The sequence below is a fragment of the Leptodactylus fuscus genome, chromosome 3 (assembly GCF_031893055.1).
Source record: "Leptodactylus fuscus isolate aLepFus1 chromosome 3, aLepFus1.hap2, whole genome shotgun sequence".
NCBI classification, from domain to species: Eukaryota; Metazoa; Chordata; class Amphibia; order Anura; family Leptodactylidae; genus Leptodactylus; species Leptodactylus fuscus.
The window spans coordinates 224,631,669-224,657,109 of record NC_134267.1 but is presented as its reverse complement, the minus strand read 5'-3'; the positions used below and the strand labels follow the sequence as shown (position 1 = coordinate 224,657,109).

The 25,441-nt window shown below is 44.2% G+C and overlaps 2 protein-coding genes across 2 annotated transcripts in view; both read left to right on the top strand.

The window, feature by feature from the left end:
- LOC142198579 (uncharacterized) overlaps positions 1-25,441 on the top strand; it is a 302,293-nt gene that overhangs the window by 3,589 nt on the left and 273,263 nt on the right. The window lies entirely within an intron of this gene.
- On the top strand, positions 105-13,637 carry LOC142198261 (meprin A subunit alpha-like). Its single transcript, XM_075269210.1, has 14 exons — positions 105-173; positions 419-443; positions 959-1,012; positions 2,490-2,530; positions 3,882-3,960; positions 4,369-4,486; positions 6,208-6,383; positions 7,364-7,585; positions 8,366-8,515; positions 9,815-10,030; positions 10,132-10,605; positions 11,085-11,255; positions 12,857-13,061; positions 13,489-13,637. The coding sequence occupies exons 1-14, from the start codon at positions 105-107 to the stop codon at positions 13,634-13,636; spliced, it is 2,148 nt and encodes a 715-aa protein (XP_075125311.1). The 3' UTR covers position 13,637.

Sequence of the window (25,441 nt, the reverse complement as noted above, 5' to 3'; positions counted from 1 at the left end):
TAAAACTGGTTAACCTGAACTTCATCAATTGTGCAAAGTTCAAGCATCCCCTTATAAGATGTGCGGGGGGTACGGAGTCAGTGAGTATTCTCCTTGAAGTCACCATGGTGTCCCGGGAGTCTCTGGGGCTCCTCTGCCTGGTCGCCATCATTGCCCACTCTAATGCCTACACAGTAAGTACAGCCATGGCCATATACTAATATTCTTACCGTATGTAACGAACATCATCCCATTGGTTTTACTGACTCTTCGTTGGTAGACAAACTACAAGTCCCAGTTTTCTAGGGTCTGCTAGAACTGTGACTTCCAACATGTGTTAAAAATACGGTTTGGAGGATGCTGGGACTTGTGGTAACACCACCGAGCCTTTTAGCGTTCGCGTTATTTTTGTTGAATTTTGTGTCATTTCTTTTTACAGATTAATCACCGGCAAGAACAATCCGGTAAGAGAAAACCTCACAATGTTTCTATGACTTGGTCTTATATTTCTTACTACGGGTGTATTAATCCCTTTCTGCTATGGTAAATTTTCAATTTTTATTTTTCCCCAACTTTCCAAAACCCACAATTTTTTAAATCTTTTTATATCCCTATAGCTACAGGAGGACTTGTTTCCTGCGGGATAAACTTTACTTTCTATGGGCGCCATTTACTATTCCATTCCAAGACCTGGGGAGTCAGGAAAAATCTTAAAGTGGTGGAATTGGAAAAAAGCCTCAGCGGCGCCGTTGTCTTAGGGGTTTTGTTCTTTACGGCGTTCACTGTGTGATAATTGTACCAGTTGGTATAACCATAGTAATAAAAAAAAAACAAATGATATAATGTTTTGTTATATTTTAGTACCTTTAAAAAATTAAAAACCTTTTTTAAAACATTTTTTTTATTTTGGTTCCCTTAAGAGGGCTGATATGTTGATATATTGTCATTTACAAACTATTTAATGTCTTCATCTCTCTAGTGGAAGAAAGTGTAGAAGCCGGAGAATTCATAGACATCCCCGAAATAAACCAGAGTAAGTAATATGTCCTGGTATCATCTATCTATCTATCTATCTCCTATCTATCTATCTATCTATCTATCTATCTATCTATCTCCTATCTATCTATCTATCTATCTATCTATCTATCTATCTCATTCTATCTATCTTTCTATCTATCTATCTATCTATCTATCTATCTCATATCTATCTATCTCATATCTATCTATCTATCTATCTATCTATCTATCTATCTATCTTTCTATCTAATATCTATCTCCTATCTATCTATCTATCTCATATCTATCTATTTATCTATCTATCTTTCTATCTAATATCTATCTATCTATCTATCTATCTATCTCATTCTATCTATATATCTATCTATCTATCTATCTATCTATCTATCTATCTATCTATTTATCTCCTATCTATCTATCTATCTATCTATCTATCTATCTGTCTGTCTATCTATCTATTTATCTCCTATCTATCTATCTATCTATCTATCTATCTATCTATCTATCTATCTCATTCTATCTATCTATCTATCTATCTATCTATCTATCTATCTATCTCATATCTATCTATCTATCTATCTATCTATCTATCTATCTATCTATCTATCTCCTATCTATCTATCTCCTATCTATCTATCTATCTATCTATCTATCTATCTATCTATCTAAAAATATACAAAAACAGAAAAATATAGCAGCACTCTGACACCGCACAAAGGCTATAAGGAACAAAGAAAAAAAATAAAATACCTCTCCCGGACCAGAATAAGTCTACAGTGTGAACACAAGGGAAGTAAGGTCCAGAGAACACTCACCTTAAATGGCCTTAGGGGAAATGGGTTCTCTGTTCCAAATAAATAGGCCTGTGCAGGAGAGAGGTAGGTTATTGCACTGCAGACCCATACTTGGGTCCAGGAGAGGTATTAGTGTAGGGTCCTACCTTAATGAGGTCGCCTTGTCGGAGCAGGTACAGGGGCTTCCTACTGTTTGATCAAAAATGTACAACGAAGAACCTCAAATTTATTTATATATTTAGTTTATAGTATTTTTATAGTTTTTCTATGTTCCATATAGCCTATGTGCTGTGTCAGAGAGCTGCTATATTTTTCTGTTTTTATGTATTTTGCCACGGTAGCTTGCACCTGTTCACATTGGGAGGTGCTGTCTGAATTTTCTTTTATGTATCTGTCTGTCTGTCTGTCTATCACTCAGTACAGAGAACTAATGATTATGATTATGAAGTCTTCCTTCTTTCTTCTTCTGTTCCTTAGCTGCTATGGACTCCTAGTATATCTTCTCTTCTCAGCATATGTGTGTCTACGTCTGTAATATATTACTGTGTATTATCCTGTATCTGTATTACTATGCTGCTGTAACATGCTGACGTTTCCCCACTGTGGGACTATTAAAGGATTATCTTATCTTATCGATCTCATATCTACAGTATATAATATTATCAATGACTCCCATCTTCTATATTTTATCATTTATAGAGCTGGGCCAGGACCTGTTCCAGGGAGACATTAAACTTCCGGTGAGCACCACAAGGTTTAGCAATGGACAGTATGATGTGATGGTAGTATTTGGAGTAACTAGGACATGCTTGACTTATAAGCCCATGGGCTCCTAACATAAGACGACCTGAGGTCACAGCAGAAACGGAGGGGCGGCATTTTTTCGGCTGGTTATTCCAGCAGTTAATGGTCAATATTTTACTCAGTCCAGTCCGGCCTCTGCTTCTGAAGAATACTTCAATTTCCCGTGAAGGAAGAAGTGGAGGGCGGAATGGATAAAAGCGTCTTATCATGAGGATACCGCGGCATCAGAAGTGTTCTCTTTCACTCATAGTATAGAAAGGTTTAGAAGCTGCAGTATCTTATGTGTCTCTCCTGCAGCCCCTCCTCCTCTACCCTCTCCATAGACTTCTATGTAAAGTAACTCAGCTTAATAAATGGAGAAGGAAACATTTAGGGGATTCTATCATTAGCATCCCTTTTTGAGGTAATACCACGTTGGAATAGCCTTAAGAAAAGCTACCTTTATAATTCTGCTCCACGCCACCGTTTCATTGATATTCCGTTTTTTCTGGTATACAAATGAGTCTCCAATGTCAGTCAGCTGCTTCTAAGGTCAGCAGGATAGTGTCTTTTATTAGGCTATGGCAGTGGCGTAACAAAAGTCTTGTACAAACTTTTGTCTGGGGCCCCTACCCCCTCCCTACAGAAAATATTTGACAGTGACAGTTACGGGTACTGCAGCGATATCTCAGATACTTGAACAGGGTACAGCTTTAGTACCAAGACTGCAGTTATCAAGAATATGATGAGTGAGAATCACAGCACCCAGCACATAAACAGTATACTGTATATAACAATACTGGGAACTGCGAGCTTTGGGAAACGGTTGATCCTAACAATACCAACACCTGGGGCCTCTGCTGATCAATTCTTTGAAGTTACTGGGGTGCTTTTGTGAGCACTGTGACTCTTTCCCTATTTACACAGTATTATATGCCCAGCAGTGGCCCACACACAGTATTATGCGCTCCACAGTGGCCCCTACACAGTATTACATGCCCAACAGTAGCCCTTGTTCCATGTAAAATACCCTCAAAAGACACGGGGGCGCTCTCTCTGTCTGGAGAAAAGAAAGGTTTAATCTCAAGAGCCCACAAGACTTCTTTACTGTAGGACTGTGAATCTGTGGAATAGCCTACCCAGGAGCTAGTTCTATACTATATGGACTGCATGTTCTTTCCCATTCACTGGTTGAACTTGATGGAAATACCTCTTTTTCACCTGTACTAACTATATTACTCTGTAACTATATATAAAACCTCCGCACATTCATCATTATATAACTGCTGATCTGCTATCTGTCTACAGGCGAAAGGCCGAAATGCTCTTCGTGATGAAACCTACAGGTGGAAGTTTCCTATCCCATATATACTGGCTGATAACTTGGGTAATAACAGAACACATATCTATCTATCTATCTATCTATCTATCTATCTATCTATCTATCTATCTCCTATCTATCTATCTATCTATCTATCTATCATCTATCTATCTATCTATCTATCTATCTATCTATCTATCTATATATATCTATCTCTTTATCATCTATCTATCATCTATCTATCTATCTATCTATCTATCTATCTATCTATCTATCTATCTATCTATCTATCTATCTATCTATATCTATCTCTTTATCATCTATCTATCATCTATCTATCTATCTATCTATCTATCTATCTATCTATCTCTTTATCATCTATCTATCTATCTATCTATCTATCAATCTATCTTATATCTGTCAGCATTTTTAAATGTTAATATTTTTATGTTGTTTAATTTATCTTCTTTTCAGACCTGAATGCTAAGGGTGTCATTCTTAAATCCTTTGAATTTTTTCGTCTGAAGTCTTGTGTGGATTTTAAACCTTATGAAGGAGAATCAACGTTTTTACATTTTCAGAAGTTTGGGGGGTATGTCACTATCTGCATTATCTGCCCACTGTTTTTATGGTCCATGTGTCCGTTGTTCTGGTCCTCTGATGGCTCAGAATAACAGACACATAAACTGGTTAATTCAAACCTGATGTTGAGCCATGGGATGTTGAGCCATGCCGACTCCAGTGCCGTGGCCAGCTGTGCTAGGTTACGCAGTTGAGCCTCCATGGCGCGAACAACCCGATCGAGGTGGTCCCACAGATTCTCGATTGGGTTCAAGTCCGGGGAATTTGCTGGCCAAGGGAGTACGGTAAACTCATCCTGGTGCTCCTTGAACCACGCATGTACACTGCGAGCTTTATGACACGTTGCATTGTCCTGCTGGTAGATGCCATCATCCTGAGGAAATACAATTCACATGTAGGGGTGAACATGGTCCGCAAGGATAGATGCATACTTGTGTTGATCCATCGTGCCTTCCACAATGATGAGTGCTCCCAGATGGCTGATGACACGTGCCTTCTGCGATTGGTTATTTAACATTGATGCCAAAAGTAGGCGGTGGTCACATTAATATGACTGGACTGTGTATATATAATATTACCTAATGGCCCCTTATATAAATGCCCCTGTAAAAATTTATGCCCCCAATAGCCCTAATATAAACAACACCTCTTAATACATAAAGTACCCCCTCCTAACAACCCCTTAAAAATACCCAATAACCACATACAGGACGTCTGTGTCTCAGCCTAGGAGGTGTGATGCTATGATGTCATCACGCCTTCCTGCGCCGAGAAGCAGACGTATTGTTTCTGTCTTCTCTCGGTGTCTTGTAAACTGCAGGCCTGAAGTGGCTTGTGGTTTACAAGACAGAGTCACAGCTTGAGTTTTAACTAGATCTATGTCTTGCAGACGCCGATCTAGTTAGCAGTAAAGTATATATCAGGGGTAGGGAACGTACGGCTCTCCAGCTGTTGCAAAACTACAACTCCCAGCATGCACACTTGCTCTGCTGTTCTTGGAACTCCCATGGAAGTGAATGGAGCATGTTGGGAGTTGTAGTTTCACAGTAGCTGGAGAGCCAAAGGTTCCCTATCCCTGGTATATATTAATGGCGGCCCTGGGGTGGGCCCCACAGAGGCAGTGGGTCCGGGACAGCCTAGTAGTAGGAGGGAATCCTAGGCTGTGTGCGTCACATCAGGTAAAGTTACCTGCAGAGTGATGTGTCTCATGGGATGCACGCAGACCAGCGCCCCTCCATGCACCCCTCCTGACAGTACCGTCTGAGGCGTCCGCCTCTCTTCGCCTCATTAGAGCTGCACCCCTGTTTCTGCCCCTTTTTTAACTCTATGTAGCACCACTGTCCACAACTGTGGTAAAGGATCCTAGGGGCTTTCAGAAACATGACTCAGTTGCCATTGGGACAACTTGTGATCTAGTTAAAAAGAATCTGTCATCAGGTCTGAAAAGTCCAATGACCTACCTCATCTGATCAGTGCTGTCACCCTGAGAATTATGGTATTTATCCAAATCCGTTCAGCTATTCCAAAGATGTAGCCCTTTTAGCATTGATTCAAATTAGGGTCAACTACCCAAGTGGGCAGTAACCTCATGATTTCTCTATGGGCAGGATCTCTTGGCTAGTAGATCTCTTGGCTAATTTGCATCATGGATTATATCTTTGGAATGACTGAACGCATTTGGATAAACGATATCTATATTTATAGATACTAAATATATTTTTTATTTTGAAGGTGCTGGTCCTATGTTGGAGACTTCGGTACTGGTCAGAACGTTTCCATAGACAGTGGCTGTGACCATAAAGCCATTGTAGAACACGAGGTTCTTCACGCTCTGGGATTCTACCATGAGCAATCAAGAAGTGACCGAGATGACTATGTGCAAATCTGGTGGGATGAAATCACTTCAGGTCAGTTTTATCTCAAGTAAACTAGTTCTTCGTGGGGTTCTGTTCTTCTCTTCATGGTGAAAAGTGTATAGTATATGTGTTCAGTAGGGTTGAGCGATCGGGATCGGAAAAAATTGGATCACGATCGACGATCGAGTAAATTTCACGATTGCGATCGGATTCCGATCACGCCTAAAAAAGATCAGGAACGGAATTCTGATCCCAATTGCTCAACTCTAGTTACCTGCACAGAACCGCAGGCACTTCCTGAAGCTCCGGGCCATTGTTCTCTGTCATCTCCTCTCTTATTCACACGCCGGCAGAGCGCCATGCACGACCCCGCCTCCCTAGGCTAGTGTTACAGATGCAGAGAGTAGGCGGGGCTTGTTGTGGCTTAGGAGAGTGTGGGCGGGTACAGGGCGGGGAGACGTAACTGATTCACTAGGGAGGCGGGGGCGTGTACGGTGCTCTGCCGGCGCCTGAATGAGAGAGGAGAGAAACGGACAGGGAACAACAGCCCGGAGCACCGGGGAGCGGCATACACATCTGGAGGGGAGCCGGCGGATTTTTTAATCACTACACAGCATGGAGTCCAAAAATTGAAGCCTTCAACTTTTGGACTCCACTCTGTGTAGTGAATAGGATTGTTTTTAAAATCCAACTTTCGATCGTTAAAAAATCCCATTGACTTGCATTAGGACCGAATTGGGATCGGGATCGGATGGAAAATGATCGGAAATCGGATTTTAAAAACGATCCTGAAATCTCAAGATCAGCTCAACCCTAGTGTTCCGAGTAGGTACATGAGCCTGTGTAAAGTTATCAGATTATAAAGGGTTAATACAAAAATAAAATTCCAAGGACAGAATGTTGGGTAATGCAAGGTAAATTTTGATATACTAAAGATGTACAGTTAAAGGGATACAGACATCTATCCCTCTATATATGGAGGAGCATTAGATATATGGTTATATAGTTTTACCTGGATTGTTTTTTCTCAGGCATGGGACATAACTTCAACGTGTACGATGACAAGTTCATAACAGATCTGAACACCCCATATGACTACGAGTCTGTCATGCACTATGGTCCCTACTCTTTCAACAAGAACCCCAATGTCCCAACCATTACCGCCAAGATTCCCGCTTTTAACAACATCATCGGACAACGTCTTGACTTTTCCGCAATAGACCTGGAACGTCTGAACAGGATGTACAACTGCGGTACGTATAACAAGAGAACATATTTCCACATAAGTAAAAGCTATGTTTGTCCATGACTTTATAGCTTATCTATCGAGGGTTGGATCCATAGAGAACCAAAAGGGGTATTCGCCCAATGACTACTAATATCTAGGGTTGTACAGTCAACACCCTGACATGTATGAGGCACATAGAGACCTAGAGAAAGGTTGTAGACATTTTGGCCAACTCTGCTCTCATATGTCTCACGGGTTACATATTTACATATGTATAATACGACACCAGACTGGTTCGTAACAAACTTTCAAAAAAATCAGGGTTTGGCCAAACTCCAAATTTTTGGAGTTGGCCAACCACAAATCACTATTATACTCTTGGCTCTCTTTGGACAGCAGAACATGATAAGCAGAGTCTCGGGGAAGTGTGGAAACATAATGTCCACTGATATATTCCCACACCACTCCTGGGCTCCCTTTTGGTTCTCTTCGGTTATCTCCCAGGCTCTTCCGATCTTCTGGGTGACCTCATTGGTTCTGCGGAGGGCTCCCTTGCATCAAAGTGTCATGACTTCAGCGCTTCTCAAGTGACCACTTAGTTTCCCTGATGCCCATGATGTAGCCCAGGAGGCCAGAGGAGACCAGAATGTGACTGGAAAGGACTACAAGAGACCAGACATCACAAAGGGATGTAGAGAATTCCCCTTGCCATATTTCTAGCTTAAGTATATAAAGATCATTAGAAAGTTCTCTATGAAGTTCAATATTATCACTAGTTTCAGCTAATTTCATTGTTTCTTCACAGCCACTCCCCTCATTCTCCTGGACCAATGCTCCTTTGAGTTCATCAACATTTGTGGAATGGTCCAGGCAACCAACGATGATGATGACTGGATCCATGAACTGGGTTCTTCAAGTACATCCAACGATCACACCTTAGCTGGCCAATGTAGAGGTAAGATATCCCAACTGCTGAGTCTTACACAACCCCATAAGAAGTCAACCTTCGAGCTGAAGCCACGTGTTATGGCTTATCATCAGGTGGTACATTCATTGCTCGGAGATCATTTGGAGAAGAATGAAGAACTTCTTCGTGGACTATGGACTTTGTTGTACATTCTTGAAAACATACAAGAAAGTTTTGGGAAATCTGCAGAAGTCCATTGGATAACAAGTAGCACTGAAATCTGCAGAATGTGCAGAATGTGAGCTGCGCCTCTCAATAGTAGGGAAGAGCATGGTGTCCCCAAGTGTCTTTTGGACACACTGGTCAATGTATTCATTTGTAAACGTATTGTGGGGGAGGTAGCTTGGTAGCAGCAATGGTGCGGGCCCAACCAGTCAGAGACAGGGACACAAAATATGCAGGATACAGGTTTATTTAGAAAACAACAGGAAAAAACAGGAAAATAAATAAACTTTTACTTATGGTACAAAATGAGCAAAATAAAAAACAGCCTTAACTTCAGACAAAAAAATGATGTGAAACAAAATCCTGCTCGTCCGAGCTCTTAACTAAACAGTAACAATAAACTGACTATACGTGTGGCTTACTACCGGCCACACAAACAAATTAGCACATTGCAGTCTTACTAAACTCAGAGTATTAGGACAGACCCAGATGCCTCCTCTCACCCCCTGGATCTGCCCTGAAGTGCAGGCTCTGCAGCCTTTTATGGCCCCAATAATGAGCCCAGTACTCACAGCTGGAGCTGAGGCCTACTTCAGACCCAACCTGGACCACACATATGTCAGAAACCTGGGGCTGATATAGTGGGTTTCCAGCACTTTGCTGTCACCTTCTCATAGTATACAAATTAATGAGGGTCAAACCTTCAGGACCTCCAATGATTAGCAAAACAAAATGGCCATGGCCCCACCATCGAGTGGCCGTGCCTGGCACTGCAACTTATCCCCATACACCTAAGTGGGCCAGGCTGCCGAACCTGACACAGTCACACCCGAGTGCCAAAGCCTCTTCATTCTGCTGAATATCTGGAGTCCAGGTCATCTGACCCCCCTATTGATCACAAATATTTGGCCTATCCTAAGGTTAAACTATCAATTCAAATAAACCTACAAAGCTAATTTAAAGGGAAAGTCCCAATGAATGAGTTTATGTAACATTGTGTCTTGCAAGAGATATCAAGAAGTCAGCAGCATTTACTATGTTCACGTAGAAATTTTTTTTTTTGTTTTTAATATTTTTATTGGGTTTTTTGAAGAACATTTTAATTTGCAACATTTTTTTCAGATGCAGGGTACTTAATGTACTTTCAGACCAACTCTGGTGAAATTGGCCGCACCGCTGTCCTAGAGTCCCGCATTCTGTATCCTAAACGGACTGAACAGTGCTTGGAGTTTTTTTACAAGATGAATGGAAGTCCACAAGACAGACTGGCCATCTGGCTCCGCCTGGATGACGGCACTGGAAATGTTAGAAGGCTGAAGAAAATCCACACGATTTATGGTAAAGTCATGGGAGTGTATGGAAGATTTAAGTAGACATATCTGCGGGGTGGAAGGAATGAGGCAGAATCAGGTGACTGAATTATCTGTTTCCCAATTTAGGTGATGCCGACCAAAACTGGAAGATCGCACATGTGCCCCTGAACGTAGATAAAAAATTCCGCTATCTGTTCCAAGGCATACAAGGAAGCAATACAACCACTAGTGGCGGTATAATTATTGATGACATCATTCTATCCGAACTCCCCTGCCCTAACGCCGTGTGGACCATCCGTGACTTCAGCCAGGTCCTTGCCAACACTGTTAAAGGAGAACGTCTTGTCAGTCGTTGTTTCACCAGCCCTGAAGGCTACAGATATGGTATTAGTCTCTATCCCCATGGGCAAAGTTCATCCAGTTATGTTGGATACACCGGGATATCATTCCACCTGTGCAGTGGAGACGATGATGCAATGTTGGATTGGCCGGTCTTAAACCGTCAGGTTATTATAAATGTGGTGGACCAAGATCCAGATGTCCGTCTAAGGATGTCTAATAGCCGAACCTTCACAACATTGGCAAGTCATATAATACCTTGTAAGTATTTGGTTCCATACAAATTATATATAGATGCACCTATTACATCATTGCTACCAGGGCTGCATTTTCTACTGTATTATTCTGCTTTTACAGTGAAGAATCCATTTTTGTGCTGATGGTGAAGCCTTGTTTTGTCTAGACATAGTGGATACCATTACTAGACTAGACATACAAAGATGATCAGATAGATCTCATCTCTTGGGCAAGAGCAGTAACACAGATCATCTCTCGCTCTGGAGGACCAGTCCTTTCCTGCATTACACAGACATTACATTGATTTAAATGGACACTTTGTAATGCTTACTTTCACCTGCGGTGGCGCTGCAGGGAAATTGAACACATGCAAACAGGTTTCCACAGAGGTTACAGGAGACGGACAACATAACAGCTTATTGTAGGAATTGCAATTTTTGTGTCAATAATGCCTCTACAATAGCAAGTCGTCTCTGACATTTTACTTCTTTCCTTCTCTATAGCCTCAAACATTTCTCTATGGCAGAGACCTTCTTTAACTGGTACTTGGGATCCTTCCTGTAACTGCTACAGGACCACAGATTATGGCTGGGCAACTTTCATCTCTCACTTCAATTTACGGCGCAGGAGTTTCCTGAAAAATGATGATCTGATCTTGTTTGTGGATTTTGTGGGTAGGTCTATATAAGATACAAGATACGAATGAGCTTTCTTAGCGTTACCAAAGAAGAAGACATTTGGTGTTGCCAAAGCAAAAAGGAGGTTGGAGGTGGTGGAGGGGGGTGAGTACGGGGTCCGTGGGTTGGGGGTTTGAGTGTCCTTAGGGTCTCGTCGCTCTTGTTTGGGGCGTGTGGGTATCAGTGAGTTTGGTGTAGACGGGTGATGGGGGGGCTTAGTGGTCTTTTGGGTGGTGGGTGGGGGGTTGGATAGTCCATGCGTCTCATCTTCCTCTTGTTTGGTGACAGCTGGACTCATATTGGGCAGCGATCTCCACAGTGGCCTCTTCTTCTCCCAGTAGGATGTAGAGTTTCCTCTTCTCGTCTGCAGTCTGGGATGTGGGCAGAGATTCTTTGGTAGTAGACGGCCCTCACAGCTGAGTATTTGGTGCAGTGTAGCAGGAAATGGGTCTCGTCTTCTAGGGCCCCTTGGTCGGCACAGTCTGTTCTCCCGTGGCTTGTATGTCTGCTTGTGCCACCCTGTTTCGATCTCCAGGTTGTTGGCACTCAGTCTATACCGGCTCAGGGTCTGTCTGTGTTTGGGGTGGTGTATTCTCTCCAGGTAGGTGGCCACGGTGTAGTCCCTTTGCAGTGACTGGTACACGGTGAGTTTCTTGGAGTTATATAGGATCTCATGAAAGTGAGAACAATAGGTAGGAATATATAGAAATAAATTTAGTAGTTAAAACATTATGTATATGAAGTTAATTATTTATTATGCCTACTTATATAGCGCCATCATATTCCGCAGTGCCTTACAGACATTGACAGTTACTGTCCCATATAGGGCTCACAGTCTACAGTCCCTATCAGTATGTCTTTGGCGTGTGGGAGGAAACCCACGCAAACACAGGGAAAACATACAAACTCCTTGCAGATGTTGTCCTTGGCAGGATTCAAATCCAGGACTCCAGCGTTGCAAGGCTTAAGTGCTAACCACTGACCACAGTGGTGCATTACTGTTATAGTCACTATGTGTGTATAGATGTGAGGTTCTTAGTGAGCTATTTGATAAAATTTGAGCCCATCTGCCCTGAAAAAGTGTTCTTATTCAGATAGGAACCTACACTATACAGACATACCTCTCTCAGGTCTGGGTTTAGACCTACACCGTAGACTTAGGACAAGTAGGATAGAAATATACACTAGTTTAATAAAAGTAGCTTTGGGCAGATAGATGGAGTGCAAGTCCAACATAGAGGAGGCCCAATGCAAAAGATAAAAAATCAAACAGCACCTCCAAAATAAAATAAATGTACAGGTCCAGGGTGCTTCAGCTTCAATATAGGCAAACGCGTAAGATGAGTCCAATTTACAGTCTGGGGATTACTATGCAACATTTATAGGGATAGTTCCAACTTAACAAGGATCCACAGGATAGAAGATAAATTGAAGATTGTGGGTGTCCAACCTCTCTTGGTCCAGCGCATGCACTGGTCTGTTCTTTTCATAGATGAAGCTTGGAAGCGTCTAGAACTTGCTCTTTGATCCTCTCAAATAAGGACATCTGAATTTTCAAGGTTATACCTTACTCTACATGTCTCCACTCTGTCCTACAGATCTGACCCACCTCATAAAGACAGAAGTTCCTATCCGGCCAGCCAGGCCTTTAGTGGACGAAGAGGAAACACATGAACGGCAGAGACGTTCTTTGGAGAACCCCTGGGATAGCTATGATGTCCAAGCAAAGGACGCCCAGTGTGATGAAAGCCTGTGTCAGAATGGAGGAGTATGTGTGATGGAGAAAGGCAGAGCAAGCTGCAGGTATAACATGTTATGGTCGTAACTTTCTAATTGTCGTAATGTCACAATGGCCGCCAGGGTTCAAGTCCTTAGTGGTGATGTCTATGCAAGCAAGGTCGTGAAATGCGTCCATAAATAAGTCCATAAATTCAGCTTATAAAGGCAAAAACTTTATCTGTTCTTATAAAGTTGAAAGACAAGCAGTGAGGCCAATGCTACAACTTCCATGTGGGTGGTCTTATATCAAGAATATTGGTCCAATGTCCCTTATTTGTCATGTGTTGCTCTTTCCTTCTGTCCCCTACTTCTTACTAACATACAACTGTAGGGGGCAAATGGAAGAGAATATTACTGTAGAATCAGACAATGTGATTTATGTACAGTAGTACGCTCATATTTATTATTATACCGACAGATACTGGTACTTATGGACTGATTTGTATTACAGGTGTGCAACCAACCTGGCCTTCATGTACATTGGTGAACGTTGTGAGACCGCCCAGTTACACGGCAATGTTATTGGAATGATGGTCGGAGGAGTGGCCGGGACCATCGCTTTGACTATTGCAATCCTTGCCATCATGAGCAAGAAATAAAATCTGTCCCTATGCAGTAAATAAATCTCTGTATACTCACCTTCCCCTGTCATTCATTGTAAATAAAGGGATCAATCATTAATGTAACACCCGCTCTGAGGGAATCCGCTGGGGGGCAATAAGGATTATAGAAATGGTTATAGTGGTGATCTCTTCACCAGCTTGGTCACGCAGTGCCTACACCCGAACCTTCACCAGGCTTGTGAACACGGTGTTGGTTAGACGCCTCCACCAGGGGTCGATTCGGGAGAATCCCTATAGCCTACCTGTAACTTCACTTTTATGAATGAGCGTAGTAAGTCAGGAACAAACCAGACAAAGGATTTGAAAAGTGTCCTCTTAGTGGCCGGTATTAGTCTTAACCAGCTGCAATGTCCTCCTTAATGGTATATCGTGTGATAGTAAAGCTTCGCTATGGACGTTCTCCACACAAATGTCCAGCAGTAACTTCTCTTAGTGCTCAGCTTGCTCTTATATTAGCACTGCTCAGAGTTTTATCACCTCAGAGGATCTCTGTGGCTTAATACAGTGTTGGCCAAAAGTACTGGCACCCCTGCAATTCTGTCAGATAATACTCAGTGTCTTCCAGAAAATGATTGCAATCACAAATTCTTTGGTATTATTATCTTCATTTAATTTGTCTTCAATGGAAAACCACAAAAAGAATTGTCAAAAAGCCAAATTGTATATAATTCCACAGCAAACATAAAAAGGGGGTGGACAAAAGTATTGGCACTGTTTGAAAAATCATGTGATGCTTCTCTAATTTGTGTAATTAACAGCACCTGTTACTTACCTGAGGCACCTAACAGGTGGTGGCAATAACTAAATCACACTTGCAGCCAGTTGAAATGGATTAAAGTTGACTCAACCTCTGTCCTATGTCCTTGACCACATTGAGCATGGAGAAAAGAAAGAAGACCAAAGAACTGTCTGAGGACTTGAGAAGCAAAATTGTGAGGAAGCATGAGCAATCTCAAGGCTACAAGTCCATCTCCAAAGACCTGAATGTTCCTGTGTCTACCGTGCGCAGTGTCATCAAGAAGTTTAAAGCCCATGGCACTGTGGCTAACTTCCCTAGATGTGGCCGGAAAAGAAAAATTGACGAGAGATTTCAACGCAAGATTGTGCGGATGGTGGATAAAGAACCTCGACTAACATCCAAACAAGTTCAAGCTGCCCTGCAGTCCGAGGGTACAACAGTGTCACCCCGTACTATCCCTCGGTGTCTGAATGAGAAGGGACTGTATGGTAGGAGACCCAGGAAGACCCCACTTCTTACCCAGAGACATAAAAAAGCCAGGCTGGAGTTTGCCAAAACTTACCTGAGAAAGCCAAAAACGTTTTGTAAGAATGTTCTCTGGTCAGAGGAGACAAAAGTAGGAAAAGGCGTCAACATAGAGTTTACAGGAAAAAAAGAGGCCTTCAAAGAAAAGAACACGGTCCCTACAGTCAGACACGGCGGAGGTCCCTGATGTTTTGGGGTTGCTTTGCTGCCTCTGGCACTGGACTGCTTGACCATGTGCATGGCATTATGAAGTCTGAAGACGACCAACACATTGTGCAGCATAATGTAGGGCCCAGTGTGAGAAAGCTGGGTCTCCCTCAGAGGTCAGGGGTCTTCCAGCAGGACAATGACCCAAAACACACTTCAGGTCAGCACTAGAAAATGGTTTGAGAGAAAGCCCTGGAGACTTGTAAAGTGGCAGCAATGAGTCCAGCCCTGAATCCCATAGAACACCTGTGGGGGAGAGATCTCTTGGTGGCAGTTTGGAGAAGGCCCCCTTCACATCTCAGGGGGCACCTGGAGCAGTTTGCCAAAGAAGAATGGTCTAAAATTCCAGCAGAGCCTTGTAAGAAACTCATTGCTGGTTACCGGAAGCGGTTGTGCGCAGTTATTGTGTCTAAAGGTTGTGCTACCAAGTATTAGGCTGAGGGCGCCAATACTTCTGTCCGGCCCATTTTTGGAGTTTATGTAAAATGATCAATGATTTGACTTTTTTTTCATTCTCTTTTGTGTTTTTTCATTGCAAGCAAAATAAATGAAGATATTACCAAAGAGTTTGTGCTTGCAATCATTTTCTGGAAGAAACCGAGTATTATCTGACAGAATTGCAGGGGTACCAATACTTTTGGCCAACACTGTAACTTATTTACATGAATAATTGCAATCATTAAAAATGAAAGGGCGTGTAAACTTGTTATTTTATTTATGGTCTCAGTGCAACTAAATTTAAACATAAATAAATAAATAAAAAATCCCTTTTGCATATAAAGTCTCAGTCATCAGTTTTGTACATGAAGCTCCTCAGTGACCTATGTGTCTCCATGGTTAGAGACTACGGGCACAATCTCTGTAGTCTGAGCCCTGGTATCTGTAGGTTAAAAAGCCAAAACGGAAAATTCCATTCAGCTGCTTTTAGTTGCTCCTGGGAAAGCTGTGTGGCAAGCAAAATGGCCAAAAGTGATGTCACACTAGTCTTGTCACCAAACTTTCCCAGTAATACATTCCTGACTCCCATAGTGTTTACACTTTGTACAAAACTGAGCCTTAGACACTAGGTGGCGCTATTGCTACAATAATACATTGCTATGCTTCCACGTAGCAATGTAACATTGTATGGAGGTTGGAAGTGAATCTATGAGGGTATAAAGTGACCTTGTAACATTAAACTGGTGAATGATAATGAATCTAGTCGCAAATTTTTTGCACAAATCCTACTTTCATAGTCTGGGACGGTGCTAAATTGAAAAAAGTCGCACATTGCTGCGCAAAACTGGATTTGTTCAAAAAACTTGTGACTTTTTTAGTGGGATTAGAGGGATTTTTGCCACTAATAACACTGAGGCTAAGACCCCACGGGACGTCCCACAGCAGAAAAGGTCTGCAGGAAAAATTGTGGCGGCAACACATCACAAGGAATACTTCATAAAGTAATGGGTAAGAATAGACTATAGGACTCTGCACATACAAATGCATTGTGTTACTGAAGCAGCACATTACCAGGTGTGAACACCGTCTGAGGAAGCCAATATGGTAAAATCTGCATCAGGAGGTGTTCACACCTGGTAATGTGCTGCTTCAGTAACACAATGCATTTGTATGTGCAGAGTCCTATAGTCTATTCTTACCCATTACTTTATGAAGTATTCCTTGTCCCTGGGTATTACTATGGGATTGTTTACCCCCTACTGGGGTATTAGCGGGGAGGTTTTGGGATCACTGGGGCTTGGAGATTCAAGTCTTGTCACAGTAATGTCTCCATTTGGGATATTGGTCATTTTTAGAGATGAGCGAACAGTAAAATATTCGATGTTCGTTATTCGTTACGAATAGCATCTCAATATTTGACTATTCGAACGAATATCGAACCCCATTATAGTCTATGGGAGAAAATGCTTAGTTTCAGGGGATCCCACCATTGGACTCAGGAGGGTCACCAAGTCCACTATGACACCTCAGCAAATGATGCCAACACGTCTGCAATGCAACTGGGACAGCAGGGGAAGCTCTGGGGGCATCTAACACATCAAAGACCCTCTATTACCCCACTATCACAGCCTAACAACTACACACTTTCCACACTCAAAAAAACCTCTATCAAAGTGGGAAAATACCTGGAATGCTGCTTTTTTTCAGGCCATCTGCAAGGGGCCTTAGACCTTATTTACACGGCCATGCTGCTTTGAATGGAACTAATGTCCATTAAATAGGTTGTTTTGCTCCTGTTCCATTTTTTGGAGAGGGAACAAGTGTCATCCATTAATGGGCCGATAAAAAACGATGAATTTTATCAGTCTTCTGTACGTGACCCGACCCACTGATCCGTTATTTCCCAGATGTCGACCCATTAAAAGCGGATCCAATGGTTTCTGTGTTGGAGAATACGATGGGTAGCGCATATCAGCTTTTTTGAAAAATGTTGTGTGAATAAGGCCTAAACCTCATGATACGTTTTTGGTGGAACCCAATACAAATATGGGAGAATATCCAAACTCCATGGACCTGTTGTCCTTGTTGGGTCACACCTGGGTCTAAGCCCTGCAAGATAATAGCGCTGGAAGTGTCAGCAACCCAAAAATGGGAGAACTTACTATTTGTAGTTGCTCTTCAAGCTCCAAAATATGGGAAGCCCCAATATTAAGTCCTAATAGTCTCCCTGAAAATAGGTTTACAAAACGGTTATAAGAAAAGTAATCTGGGCCAAACTTTGTCGTCCCTCTGCCTTTTTGAGATTTTCTCAGTGTAGTTCCTCTTATCCTCCACTAGGGTGAGTCAGTGTGATGTTTGGTGACTGCGGGATTGTCTTTCCTGTACTGTATACACCGCGGCTACACGTTCTGCCTCTGCTACATCGTGTCCAGGGTCGTAACTATCGTAGAGGCAGCGGAGGCGGCTGCCACAGGGCCCGGGCCATTAGGGGGCCCGGTGACAGCTGCTACCGCTGTGTTTTTTTTTTCAATAGGCTATTACGGGCCCTATTCACTTGCCGATCCTGGCTAGGCCGGGATCGGCAAGTGACACCGCGGGCCTCACAAAGGCTATCATTATACTAGGGGGTCTTTGCAGACCCCTAAGTATAATGATCGGCGGACCGGAGAGGTAAGAAACATAAAAAACTGTTACTTACCTCTCCACGATCCTGCCAGGCCTCCGTCCCACTTTGTCTGACGTCTCTGACGTCACATGAACCCGTGTGACATGTGATGTCCGATGTCATTAAAGAAGGACGTGAGCGGCGGTCGACAGCATAGGAGCCGGGGGACAGGTAAGCAACAGTGGTTTTTTTTTTAATGTTTTTATTCCCCCGGGTCTCCGATTATTATACTCTGGGGTCTGAAAAGACCCCAGAGTATAATAATTGTTTATGGGTGTCCACAGAGGGACATAATACTGTGTGCAGGGGACACTATTAGGGTTAATACTGTGTGCAGGGGACACTATGGGGGATAATACTGTGTGCAGGGGCCACTATGGGACATAATACTGTGTGCAGGGGCCACTATGGGGCATAATACTGTGTGCAGGGGCCACTATGGGGCATAATACTGTGTACAGGGGCCACTATGGGGGATAATACTGTGTGCAGGGGTCACTATGGGGCATAATACTGTGTACAGGGGCCACTATGGGGGATAATACTGTGTGCAGGGGTCACTATGGGACATAATACTGTGTGCAGGGGCCACTATGGGGCATAATACTGTGTGCAGGGGCCACTATGGGGCATAATACTGTGTGCAGGGGCCACTATGGGGCATAATACTGTGTACAGGGGCCACTATGGGGGATAATACTGTGTGCAGGGGTCACTATGGGGCATAATACTGTGTGCAGGGGCCACTATGGGGTATAATACTGTGTGCAGGGGCCACTATGGGGGATAATACTGTGTGCAGGGGCCACTATGGGGTATAATACTGTGTGCAGGGGACACTATTGGGGATAATACTGTGTGCAGGGCTTACTAAGGGACATAATAGAGTGCGGAGGAGGGGGTCGTTCGAGGTCTTCAACGTCAGTTGGGATGGGGGGGGGGGGGGGCATGTCAAAAGTTTGCCACGGGGCCCCGCCATTCCTAGTTATGCCACTGATCGTGTCAATGACATGTGGTGTAGCAGAGACATCAGCTCACAACACTCACACAACTGATGGCTCTGTATCGCAATGGATAGCGCATTGGACTTCTAGTGAGAAGACGACATTCAAAGGTTGCGGGTTCGAGTCCTACCAGAGTTGTGATTTTGCTGCACAAAAATTTTCAAATGGCTTTTCAGAAAAAAAAACAAAAAAAAAAAACAAAATGTGTAATTTATCTCAGATTTCTAGAAATATCCGCTCTGGTTTCTTAGTCCCCATAGAGTATTTTGCTTCAACCCCAAATAATCCCTGAAATATTTTTATAGAAAGTTTGATTTGGTTTTAGATATAAAAATTTTACTGATTTAAAAAAAATAAATAAAATAAAATATATATATCTATAATCTAAATCTTTTATAATATAAAATATATATATCTATATCTACAGATAAATAGTTCTCCCTTCCTGACATCCACCATACCATTACAGCAGATGTTGAGTCTTTAAACATGGCGCTTGCTCGGTAGCAGAGCCGGCACCATAATCACTGGGCCTCTGATGTTTTACACGGCATAGACGAAGCAGTAATGGCCGCCATCCCTCTGACCAGTGGCATAAATACCAGGGTAGCCGCTGCCACAGGGCGCAGGACATTCAGGGGTCCGGTAGGCCCATTATGTGTTATTTTTTTTCCTCACACCTGGGAAGCGGAGACGGCCATAAGTAGGAGCAGGAATCAGTAAGTGAGCTTGTGGGCCCTCGAACCCCAACAAACTCGGCTATCATTATACTGCGGCGCCACTTTGCTGAGACGCAAACATCAATGTATAATACTAGGATCTGCGGCCGCGTCATTTTGTAAAATATTGGAGATTACATAAGGGATCCATCTACTAGCGCTCAGTCCTTTCACTGAGGACATATGGTAAGGGGAACTTTTTGGGGTCTGTTCACATGTTGGGGTGGGGTCTATACAGTGGTCCAGAGCCTCGGGGCTTAGGCTGGCAGCAGGCAGGGCTCTTTATAGAGTAAGTGTGACCCTGGGCAAAATTAAGGCTCACTCGCCATTTTACTTAATGGTAGTTTGCAAGCGTGCAGTACGCTCGTGTAGTTCTACGGGGATTGGCAAGTGAGCCTGCGCAGTAGTGCTCCAGAGGGAAGCGCTACTACGCAGGCGTGGGATTTGAAGACAAGAAGGCGGAAGAAGACACGGAACCAGAGGGCGTAACTACAAGAAGACAGAAGAGGCAGGCGTGCCCGAAGATGATGTAGCATCGTGCATCCCCACCCATGGAGCACGTTCAGGTACAATTAGCATATATGTTTTAATGCTTTTATTTAAAAACGGGACCGGGGTTTAATATAACATTTGCGGTGCCTGAATAGCCTTTTTAAAGGCTATTCACGCATATGTGGGGCTCTATTAGCATAATTTTGCTGATAGAGCCCCTTTAAATGAATGCAGAATGTCACGGACACAGCTAGTGTCCGCTGCTAATGTCCGTGCAAGATTTTGAACGACATTAACAGCGGACACTGACAGTAGTGTGAACGCCCCCTAAGATACTCCATGTGCCTCATATTAATAGCAATTAACCCTATCATGTCCTTCACATTAACCCCTGTGTGCCTCACATAAGAGTTACTGATATATGAGAGACATGGAGGTAATAATGAAGTATCTTCATGATTAGTACCCCCATCCAGTATATCTCACACATCAGTAGCCCTTGTGGTGAAGTACACAGGGGGTTAATGCGAGGGACATGATGGGGTTAATTGCTATTAATATGAGGCACATGGAGTTACTAAAACTAAATGAATAACTCCAAATGCCTGACATTAATAGGAATAGTAACCCCCCTCCCCCCTCCAGCCTGTACCTGTGTGTTCTTTCTTTACTATCACTTTGCTGAAGCTTCTTCTTCTTCCTCTCATGTGTGCAGGATGCAGGATCCATCTTCTGTATAGCGATAAGCTCCGCCTCCTGGGCTCTCCTCACCCTCTCATTGGTTGATAGAGGGCAGCCAGAGAAGGGGGGTGAGGAGGAGCTTCCTGAGAGCGCTGAGTGGAGCGCCCTCTATCAGTAGCTGCAGCAACACCAACAGTGTTGGGAAAGTATATGTCGGAAGCACACTGTGTACCTGCAGCATCGGCTAATAGAGAGCAGCCAGCGCAGGGAGCTGCAGCTACTGACAGAGGACCGACAGGGGGCCCCAGCAAGTGCCCTGCCGACCGACCCGACCTGCGTTTTGTTAGGTCTGGTCCCTGCCATGGGGCCCCCCTGAGCACAGGGCCCCGGGCGGTTGCCCGGCTCGCCTGACCCTGGATCCGCCCCTGTTAGCCAGCATAACCAACAATTTAACATATTTTCCATGAGCGAAGCCGCGGGTATTCTACTAGTCACTTATATTTACATGCAGTGAATCTGTGGACGTCATCACATGGTGCCCGGGGCCGGAGCAGACCGGGATGCGCTTCACACAGAGCGGGGAGGTAGGAGCTGTCTGCAGACGACACCTGCTTTACCATTGAAATTAACTCAATGACATGAACATACCTCCCACCGACCGGGACAGGAACTGAAATCTTGGACTGTCCTGCTGAATCCAGGACAGTTGGGAGGTATGGTAACAGTGGTGTACATTATATATCCTCCATGTCTCCTGGCCATTGTATATTTGAGATGGAGGATGATATTTGTTGAGGAGATTATATGGTTATTTTGCAGTCAGCTGATGCTCTTGGTGCTCGTTAATATCAGAGATCCCTATGAGGCCCCATGTATAGTTCTATACATATATTATGCGTATATTAACTACTTCAGGTACAGTATCACACTGGGCTGGCTCAGAAATTACTGCTGACAATTACTCTAATGGCCTATGCACAGAACCATGCATTAGGTCAGTGTGCTCTCCGGGTTGTTCCCACCAGTAGTAGCTCCGCCATTCTTGGCTTTGGCCAAAATCTGCAACAAATAAAGCTGAGTTTCTACAAGGTGGGGCCTCAGCCTGAAGGTATTTTATGTTCATTGTCCTGTCTGGAACTCTATCTATAATAAAAGGTGTCAGAACACCCCTTTAACTATCACAATTATAGATGAGCGAACAGTGAAATGTTCGAAGTTCGAAACCACTCAATACTCGACTGTTCGATCAAATATCGAACCCCATTATAGTCTATGGGGAAAAAATACTTGTTAAGGGGGAAACCACTATTCGACTCAGGAGGGTCACCAAGTCCACTATGACACCACCAGGAAATGACGACAACACCCTGGAGTGCAACTGGGACAGCAGGGGAAGCATGTCTGGGGGCATCTAACATGCCCAAGTCGTCTGTGGGGAGGAGGAGTGTAAGATTGGACCAGAATGGAGATTGCTGTGGAACGATCTTAGACTCCACCTCCTCCGGCAGAACCAGAGTTGATTGGCCACATGCTGTACTCTGTATGGCATTCAGCCAATCAACGCTGGTCAATGCATTCCTCTGCCGAGATGTAGCAGTGCTGGTCGTGCGCTCAGCTCGCCTACACTGGAGATGCAGCCAAGCTGAGCGCACGGCCAGCACTGCTACACCGGAGATGTGAACCCTGCTGCAAGTTAGTGATTCTAACTGAGTGATCAATGCTCAGAGTGAAAACTTTAGTTTGATCACAGGTAATACAATTAGTAATCTTCTATACAGCAAACAACTAAATGATTGTTAGTGGGAGTTTACACTGCAGAGTCAGCAGCTCACAAACAATAGCTGACAGACACTTATGGCAGTGTGACACCTCTATGACTGAATAGGCAGATAACAATCAGTTGTTCATACTAATTCTAACTGGGTGATCAAAGCTCATAGTGAAAACTGTAGCTTGATCACAGGTAATACAATTAGTAATCTGCTATACAGCAAACAACTATATGACTGATAGTGGGAGTTTACACTGCAGAGTCGGCAGCTCACAAACAATAGCTGACAAACATTCAAGGCAGTGTGACACCTCTATGACTGAATAGGCAGATAACAATCAGTTGTTCATACTAATTCTAACTGGGTGATCAATACTCTGAGAGTGAAAACTGTAGTTTGATCACAGGCAATACAATTAGTAAATAGAGATGAGCGAACAGTGTTCTATCGAACACATGTTCGATCGGATATCAGGCTGTTCGATGTGTTCGATTCGAATCGAACATCACGTGGCAAACTCCAAAAAATTTTGATTCCCCTCCCACCTTCCCTGGCGCTTTTTTTGCACCAATAACAGCGCAGGGGAGGTGGGACAGGAACTACGACACCGGAGGCATCGAAAAAAATCGGAAAAAGTCATTGGCTGCCGAAATCAGGTGACCTCCATTTTAGATGAATAGTGGATTTCAAATCCGGGTCATGTGAACTTTGTGACTAAGAGACAGGGATAGCTGTAAAGGCAGGGATAGCTAGGGATAACCTTTATTTAGGTAGAAATGTTATTAAAAATAACTTTTTGGGGCTCTATCGGGTGTGTAATTGTGATTTTTGTGACATAAACTTTTTCCCATAGGAATGCATTGGCCAGCGCTGATTGGCCAGAGTACGGAATTCGACCAATCAGCGCTGGCTCTGCTGGAGGAGGCGGAGTCTAAGATCGCTCCACACCAGTCTCCATTCAGGTCCGACCTTAGACTCCGCCTCCTCCGGCAGAGCCAGCGCTGATTGGCCGAAGGCTGGCCAATGCATTCCTATTGGTAGCAGTGCTGAGCCAGTTCTGCTCAACTACACCGTGTGCCGGTCAGCCCATCTGATATAGCAGAGCCGAGTGTGCACACTCGGCTCTCCTACATCAGATGTAGCAGAGCCGAGTGTTCACACTCGGCTCTGCTACATCTGATGTAGCAGAGACGAGTGTGCACACTCGGCTCTGCTATATCAGATGGGCTGACCGTCACATCAGATGTAGCAGAGCCGAGTGCCAGTGCCGGTCAGCCCATCTGATATAGCAGAGCCGAGTATGGATATAGGAATCCATAGGAATACATTGGCCAGCGCTGATTGTCCAGAGTACGGAATTCGACCAATCAGCGCTGGCTATGCTGGAGGAGGCGGAGTCTAAGATCGCTCCACACCAGTCTCCATTCAGGTCCGACCTTAGACTCCGCCTCCTCCGGCAGAGCCAGCGCTGATTGGCCGAAGGCTGGCCAATGCATTCCTATTTGTAGTAGTGCTGAGCCATTTCTGCTCAACTACACCGTGTGCCAGTCAGCCCATCTGATATAGCAGAGCCGAATGTGCACACTCGGCTCTCCTACATCAGAGTGTGCACACTCGGCTCTGCTACATCTGATGTAGCAGAGCCGAGTGTGCACACTCGGCTCTGCTATATCAGATGGGCTGACCGGCACATCAGATGTAGCAGAGCCGAGTGTGCACACTCGGCTCTCCTACATCAGAGTGTGCACACTCGGCTCTGCTACATCTGATATAGCAGAGCCGAGTGTGGATATAGGAATCCATAGGAATACATTGGCCAGCGCTGATTGGCCAGAGTACGGAATTCGACCAATCAGCGCTGGCTCTGCTGGAGGAGGCGGAGTCTAAGATCGCTCCACACCAGTCTCCATTCAGGTCCGACCTTAGACTCCGCCTCCTCCGGCAGAGCCAGTGCTGATTGGCCGAAGGCTGGCCAATGCATTCCTATTGGTAGCAGTGCTGAGCCAGTTCTGCTCAACTACACCGTGGGCCGGTCAGCCCATCTGATATAGCAGAGCCGAGTGTGCACACTCGGCTCTCCTACATCAGATGTAGCAGAGCCGAGTGTGCACACTCGGCTCTGCTATATCAGATGGGCTGACCGGCACATCAGATGTAGCAGAGCCGAGTGTGCACACTCGGCTCTGCTACATCTGATGTGCCGGTCAGCCCATCTGATATAGCAGAGCCGAGTGTGGATATAGGAATCCATAGGAATACATTGGCCAGCGCTGATTGGCCAGAGTACGGAATTCGACCAATCAGCGCTGGCTCTTAGACTCCGCCTCCTCTAGCAGAGCCAGCGCTGATTGGTCGAATTCCGTACTCTGGCCAATCAGCGCTGGCCAATGTATTCCTATGGATTCCTATAGCCACACTCGGCTCTGCTATATCAGATGGGCTGACCGGCACACTCGGCTCTGCTATATCAGATGGGCTGACCGGCACACTCGGCTCTGCTACATCTGATGTAGCAGAGCCGAGTGTGCACACTCGGCTC